Raw genomic sequence first — 7,927 nt, forward strand, 5'->3', positions numbered from 1 at the left:
TTGTCGGGCTGTGTGTGTGGGGGGAGGGGGGCATGAGGCGGTCCATGGGGTGTTTATAGCCCTGCCACCCACCCCCACTCATGACAATATGGACCCTTCAGAGCAGAGACACCACCACGATCCCCTGCAGAAGGGGAGGCAAAGGGAAGGGATTGGGGGATGGGTGCACCTGTGCCCCCTGGTCCAGCTCCACATAACACCCGGCGTCCCCTCCCGACAGCAGGGAGCACTGGGCGTGGGGTGGGGGTCTAGTGGTTGGAGCAGGGACATCTGGGGGCCAGGACTCCTGGGTTCTCTCCTGGCTCTGGGAGGGGAGTAGTGTCTAGTGGTTAGAGCGGGGGGTGGTGTCTGGGAGCCAGGACTCCTGGGTTCTATGGCTCTGCTGTGTCCTTTCCCCTCTGGTGCTGCACAGTCATAGCTCCCAGCTATACACAGAGGCTGCCTTCGTGTGGTCACAGACTCACCAGGGGGCTTCTCAGAAACCCTCCTGCCAGGGTCGCTATGATCGGGGCCCATGGCAGGTCTGCACAGCCCCACCCTGCTCACAGCTGGGCCACCCTGAGAAAGATCAAAGGACCACATTCCTACCCACCAGCCAGATCAGTCGCTGTCATACACAGCCCCCAGCACAGAGACATGGGCAGGGAGCTGAGCGAGGATGGGGCCAGGTGAGTAAGAGCCCCAGATGTGCCCAGCTGTGAGCCAGCACCCAGAGCAGCCCTGGATCCTGCAGGACACATCCCCGCACTGGGGACTTCTCTGTCCATCATCCATCCAGCTGTGCAGGGACCCAGTTGCTGGGCTGATGCACAGCCTGTCTTTCCCCGCAGCCTGTGTGGTCAGCTGTGGTTGAACAGAGTCTGAACCTGCCACTCAGATGAGCGTGTATATGTAATCTGCAGGTTTCCTGCTGGGTCTATAAATCACCTAGGGCTGAGGCAGATGCACAGTCCCCTTCCCTGGATGGCTCTGATAATGCAGCTTCTGCTCCTGCTCCCCACGGCTTTTTTCCTGCCCCCTGGGGCTCTGGCCGGTGAGTACGGGGGGAATCGGGACCCGTTCCGTGGTGTTGTGGCTGTTACCACATCCTGGCTCCTCCCCAGAGTCAAACGCTTCTGCCTTGGACATTGTGCTCACCCTAGGACCCAGCTGGGATGCCATGGGTTGGAGAAGGCTGGGGCCAAGTTGGTGCCATTGCTAAAGTTGCTTAGCCACAGGGGGAGATGCAGGGCCCGTGTCCACATGGACACAGAGGTGTGCATTGTTTTTGAGTCAAGCTAACCTGCCCAGAGGCTGACATTAAACCTATCCTGATGTGGGGATATCTCCGCCAGGGTGGATCACTGGGGGAAAGGAAGCCCGGGCTCACTCCAAACCCTACATGGCTTTCCTCAACATCAGCGTGAAGGATGGGCACAAAAGGTGTGGAGGATTCCTGATCCAAAAGGACTTTGTGCTGACGGCTGCCCACTGTGACCAAGGGTAAGTGCCTGCTTCTTGACCCTCAATTTCAAAGTTGTTGCCTCCTGGGGAATTCCCCAAAAGAGGTCAGCTGTGGCTTACTGCCCGTGGGAATGTTTACACTGCCTGGGTGTCCACTAAAGTGGAATTAAGTGCTGATATTTAATTTGTCACCAGTAGGGTTCAGAGTTAACAGCCTGGCTGAGATGAACAGAGGCAGGGCTCTCGTTCCAGGCTGTCTCTGTGGATGTAAGTCAAGCTCATGGGCAGGTGTTTTTAAGCCATCTAGGGGAGCTGGACAACTCATTCCCATTACGCCAAACCGGAAGGGTCCAAATCCCCAAATCTCAGCCACAGAGTTCTTTGTCCCCCCAGTCCTAGGGAGGACCAGGAAGTGTTAATAAAATGGAGGACTTAAGGATGTCTTTGCAGCTGCTGGGGCTTGATGGTTAAGGTTTTTTTAATAAATGGCAGTTTGCTTGATCCTGCTTTTTCCCGATTTGCAGGACACCAACTGCATGAATTTTGCTTTTCGAAGAGATGAGATGAGATTTTCAAAGGTGCCTAAGGGATGTGCGTGGCCAATCCCCATTAAAATTAAATGGGGGGGCCTAAAATCCCTTGACAGATTTGCAAATCTCAGCCCATGTGAGGTTAATTATAAGATCTAGCTCTTGCTATCTGGAGATCTCAAAGCACTTGGCAAAAGGGGTTGGGATCATTATCCTGGGGATGTAGAAAAAGGGGAATTTCGAGTAGGAGTAGAGGGGTTATTTTACCCCTGGATTTGGCCCTGATGCAACCACTGCTGGGATCCTGTGTCCAGTTCTGGCACCCGACAATTCAGGAAAGATGTTGACACATGGGAAAGGGAAGAACCACAAGAATGATTAAAGGATTGGAAAATCTGCCTTAGAGTGAGTGACTCAAGGAGCTCAATCTGTTTAGCTTAACCAAGAGAAGGAGGTCAGACTAGATGACTACAGTCGTGCCTTGTGGCCTTGGAATGTACAAATCCCCATTCTACAGATGGGGAAACTGAGGCAAAAATGGGGCAGTGACTTGTCCAAGGTCATCCACCAGGCCTTTGACTAGAACCCACGTTTCCTGAGTCCCCCTCCAGCACTCTACCCACCAGAGCACACTGCCATAGGGTAAGTCCTCGTGCATGACTTGACAATAATAGCTCCACCCTCATTCAGCTCCATGGAGATGTTAATTCTGAACCCTACTGACACCAATTCCTCTCTCTGTACATAACTGTTTCACTGCCGCTGCTTTTGCTTTGAAAATCTCAGGCTCTGGTTCCTCTTTTAACACCCCAGAAGGTTGGGGCAGCATGGATGGCTTTTGGGTAGGGGAGGCAGGTGGGATCTAGGAGCACCCAACCCTACCCCATTCCCAGCCATGACTCTCCGCCTTCCCAGAAAAATCGTGGTGTATCTGGGAGCTCACAATGTGACCAAGCGGGAGCGGAGCCAGCAACGCCTGGCCGTCCGACGGAAAATCCCCCACCCGAAATACAAGACATGGGAGAACGACCTCATGTTACTCAAGGTACCAGTGACTGATTTTCTCCTATTACGTCCCTGTCTCTCTGTCTCTCCTTCTGGTGGCTCTTGTCTCAGAGCGTCAGCTCCTTGAGGCATGGACTGTCGCTTTGCTCTATGTTTGTGCAGCAGTGTGCTCAGGGGTCGTGACTGGGGCCCCAGGCGCTACCGTAATACAGCTAATAAATAATGGACAGCACCTGGCACAATGGGATTGTGGGTCATAACTGGGGCTCTAGGTGCTACCGTAATACACCTAATAAAGCATAATAATAATGACCCCACATTCAGGGTATTTAAATTTTTACTCAAGACCTTTTTGGTTTGTTTGTTTTTTGGTCAAAAATGGGGGTTTTGCCTAACTGCTCCCGTAAAAAAAAAAATCAAAATGATAAAATTACAAAATAATTTTTTTCTATTTTTTTTATTGTTTTTTCAAACACTGGAGAAATTTTCCACTTTTCACTCCCCTGCCTCCAACACTCAGTTAGAGATAAAAGATAAAAAAGTGAGAGGGAGTAACAGAGAAAAAAAATTCTCTCTCTTATTTATTTTTCCCCACTGACAAAAAATTGTGATGAAGTAAAAAACAATAGGCATGTTTTCTTTTCCCTCTATACTATAAAAATGTGGGAAAAGTGGGGTCCCCCCCCCCACATTCCCACACTCGAGTCCTTTTTGGTTTCTTGTTTTGCTTTTCACTGCAAGAAAAAAGTTCAAAGCGACAGAAAGAATCTCTGAAACTTCAAAATAGATTTTTTTAACTGAAATTTTTCATTTTGCATCCAATTTTTTAAAAAATATGAAAAATTCAGAATGGGATGAAATATTGTTTTTCCCCCTGTAAATTGATCAGTTATTCCCCTCTCCAGACATATACCGGGCAGGGATCTCGTCCCCTCCTGCAGAAGGGAGCGGTGTCTGTCTCACATACACACAGTCTTGATCCCCCCCAAAATAAAATCCTTCAAAAAATGTGGTTTCAGAAGTTGTTTGTATTATGGTGGCACTTAGATCAAATTCAGGGCCCCATTGTGCCGGGTGCTGCCTAGACCCCAAACGAGATCAGAACCCCATTGTGCTAGGCGCTGCACAGATCCTGACCGAGACCAGGGCCCCATTGTGCCAGGCGCTGCCCAGACCCTGACTGAGATCAGGGCCCCAGTGTGCCAGACACTCCACTGACACAGTGAGGCACAGCTTTGCCCCAAAGAGCTCACACTATAAATAGACAAACAGTTGGCAGGGAAACTGAGGCACAGAGCGGGGCCATGGGTCGCCCAAGAGCATTGGAAGAGCCAGGAGCAGACCCCAGGTCTCCTGGCTCCCAGCCCAGTGCTTTATCCACTAGACCTTGCTGCCACCCTTTCCCTTGCCCACTCTCCTTGCAGCTGAAGGGCAAAGCGAAGCTGACAAAGGCCGTGCAGCTCGTCCCCCTGCCCGAGGCCGGCGAAGAGGTGATGCCAAGAGACATCTGCAATGTAGCGGGCTGGGGGAATACCCGGGCCAGGGGGTTTTCCCTGCCAAGCACGCTGCAGGAGATCAACTTGAAGGTGCTGGAGGCGGACAGGTGCACACGTTACCCACAGTTCGTCCCCACCTCCATGCTCTGCGTGGGCGACCCCAGGGAAGTCGAGAAATCATCCTTTCAGGTAAATATCCCTCTTGCCCTGCACACGTCCTCCCAGCAAGGCCCAGCAGGGGGCGACGCTGAGACTCTGAGCTGTACCAAGGGACACGCACCGATGGGAAGGACAGCTGAAACCAGTTTCAACACCTGGCATTTATTTCTCAGGGCGACTCCGGGGGCCCCCTGGTCTGTGACGGGACGGCCCAGGGCATCGTCTCTTTCGGCAAAGATGATGGGTCCCCCCCCAGGGTGTTCACCAGGGTCTCGGCATACATCCCCTGGATCAAGAAAACAATGAGAAAGCTGCAGGATTAACCTTAAGCAAGCACCCTCTTTGCTCTCTGCCTCAGTTTCCCAGCTGTAAAAGGAGTGTTACAATCCTCACTTAGCTCCCAAGGGATAAATCCGTACAGCTGTGTCTGGAGCCCAGCCACTATGGTGATGGGCTCATGGTAAAGCCAATCAATAAATAGTGTTGTCTTGGTGTTTCCTGTTACATATTATTTTAAAACCTTAAACAGGCCCTATCAAACATTGGAGGTTTTAGCTTTAGAGACGAATCAACAGGTCCCAGGATATTAGAAAGACAAGGTGGACAAGACAGGCTTATTCAATAAAAGATACCACCTCACCCACCTTGTCTTTCTGTGATTCTGTAAAGCATCTTCTAGAAAGTCGGCCGGTCTGAGTTTGAAGGTATCAAGACCTGGAGGTTTGTTCTGGTGGTTAAAGATTTTTTCTTTTAGTTTTTTTGGGTGATTGCCTCAAACGTTTTCAAAACCCTTTTTTTCCCCCCTTGAAAATTTATTTTTTGGTTAAAAAGCTGGATGGGAAATTTCTGATCTGTTCTACAAACTGCTCGACTTGACTGAAAATCAAGGGGGAAAATGTCATGGAAATTTTGTTCCTTTTTTGGGGCATGGGGAGAGTAAAAATTTAAACTCCAATGAAGAATTTCATCCAGATCTGAAAAACTCCCACTGAATCGTCTTTGATGACATTCCCCCCCCTACACACTGCCAATTTTCAACCAGTTTAGAGCTGGTTGAAAGATGAGGAGACAATATCATGAAGGCATCATCCCCAAACACCTCCTCTTTGTGTTTTTAAAGCAACACATATCCAAATATTTGCATCAGAATTCCGAAATTTGAAAAAAATTCATCCAGTTTTGTAGTTGGTCACAACGTGTATGATGCTGAATTTTCCAGAGAACAATCCCAACTCTTGTCAAAATAACAAGAAAATTAGAAACACCTGGACATTTTCTAAAGCTCGTAGCATTTTTTGCTGGAAAAATTGCTCAAAATATTTGTGTGTGTGGGGGGGGGGGTTGGCTCACACATGCACTGGGTGGGGAGAATCAGGCTGGATTTTTTAAATAGTCCGATCGGCTTCAGGGCTGGTAGGAAAGGAAGGAGGAAATGTGGTTGAATTTTGTTCCCATGCAGTCAATTAAATTCTAGCCAAAAACAGTGGTGAGATGGATAAAATAAAATAAGGAAAAATATTAAAATTTAATTGAAAATTTGTCCAAAAATAATTAGAGACAAGGTGGGTGAGGGAATAGCTTTTATTGGGCCAAAGTCTGCTGGTGAGAGAGAGACGAGCTTTCAACACACATCTCTTCTTCTGGTCTCGGAAAAGTTCTCCAGCGTGTCCAAGCTAAACACGAGTCAAAGCCGGTCCCTTTCCTGAACAGACGTGAATAAAAGCTATCCCCTCCCCTACCTTGTCTCTCTAATATCCTGGGACCGACACGGCTACAACAACATGGCAAACTACCAAAATAATTGTCCAGTTCCCAATGACGCCTCCTGCCTCTTGGTTTGGGGGAGTTTGAATCTGGTGTTAAAACGATGAGTCTGGAAATGGTTTCAAAAACCCGCCCTAGGAGGAGAGGTGAAAAACCTGAGCGTATTGGGTCTTGAGAAAAGAAGATGGAGGGGGGACCTGAGAACAGTCGTTCAGTATGTGAAGGGGTGTTCTAACGGGGATGTGGATCAATGGTTCTCCATGTCCAGTGAAAGCAGGACAAGAAGTGATGGGTTAATCGGCAGCAAGGGAGACTGAGGTTAGACATTATGACAATCTCTGTAGCTCAAAGGAGAGTCTAAAGGAAGAGCTCCACTAGCTATAGTAGACTCTTATCCTGTTACGTGGACTGGCCAGTAGAGGGAGACAAACCCCTCATGTTCTGCTAGTGGCCTGAAGCTCAGGAAAGGCCAGGGCAGCCCGGGTGGGGGGTAGGGGGGCAAGTGGGGCAATTGCCCCGGGCCCCGCAGGGGCCCCGTGAGCTGCTCCGGGTTTTCGGCAGCACTTCGGCAGCGGGCCCTTCACTCGCTCTGGGTCTTTGGTGACGGGTCCTTCAGTGCAGCCGAAGACTCGGAGTGAGTGAAGGACCCACCGCTGAAGTGCTGCCGAAGCCTCGGAGCGCTGCCTGGTGAGTACAAACGCCGCAAGCGGTGGGGGGGTGGGGGAAGCCACGATCGGCGGCACTTAGGCTGCTCTACTGCCGCCGCTTCATTCTTCGGAGACCCGGCCCTGCCCCAGGCCCCCTGAATCCTCTGGGCGGCCCTGGGAAAGGCTCTCTCATCCCGCCTGCTCCTAGGGTTAGTTTCTCTCCTTTGGGGGCATGGGGAGGGGGTCCATTAGCCCCAGGAGAGGGGAGTCCATTCATTTCAGCAGACGTTGGATGAGGCGCTGGTGTGGGATTTCCTCGTGGGTCTGCTATGGAAACTCTTCTCTCTTCCCACCAAACCGCCCTGCCCAGCCCTGGCAGAGCAGACGACGATTCCACAGACCCTCATTGTAGTGCAGAAAGGCCCTAGGGAGGGGGGTCTGGCTGGATCACAGGATGGGAAATTGGATGTGGGGCCTTTCCCCTTTCAGGGGTGCCGGCTCTGATCCAGCCCCACTGTAGGGGACTGACTGGCTCAGTGAGGGGTGGGGAATTGGTCATGGGGCCGTTTAAACCCTGTGACATGGTGCAGTGATTACTGCCTCTGTCTTAGGGCTCTGGGGGGTGGGGAGTGGGGTCTAGTGGTTACAGCAAGGGGAGCTGGGAGCCAGGACTCCTGGGTTCTATCTCTGGCTCTGGGAGGGGAGTTGTGTGGGATGTTTCTTGGGGTAATCAGGACTGTGAGTGACCTTGTTACCCCTGGCCTCCAGGTTAACAGCAGCTGCCCACGAGTCTCCTGGAACCGCTCCCCTGTGACACCCAGCCCCTGCTGCTGGCTACTCACAGAAATCCCACCTCCTCAGCCCTCAAGGGAGCAGCGTGCCC

At 51.0% G+C, this 7,927-nt stretch overlaps 1 protein-coding gene across 1 annotated transcript; it reads left to right on the top strand.

Annotated features, from left to right (window-relative positions):
- Positions 1 to 47: 47 nt before the first annotated feature.
- On the top strand, positions 48 to 5,202 carry LOC123348519 (mast cell protease 1A-like). Its single transcript, XM_044986015.1, has 6 exons — positions 48 to 668; positions 903 to 1,033; positions 1,335 to 1,482; positions 2,889 to 3,018; positions 4,403 to 4,663; positions 4,807 to 5,202. The coding sequence occupies exons 1-6, from the start codon at positions 502 to 504 to the stop codon at positions 4,954 to 4,956; spliced, it is 987 nt and encodes a 328-aa protein (XP_044841950.1). The 5' UTR covers positions 48 to 501; the 3' UTR covers positions 4,957 to 5,202.
- The last annotated feature ends 2,725 nt before the right edge of the window (positions 5,203 to 7,927 follow it).

This window comes from Mauremys mutica, chromosome 13, assembly GCF_020497125.1.
Source record: "Mauremys mutica isolate MM-2020 ecotype Southern chromosome 13, ASM2049712v1, whole genome shotgun sequence".
Classification (NCBI taxonomy): Eukaryota; Metazoa; Chordata; order Testudines; family Geoemydidae; genus Mauremys; species Mauremys mutica.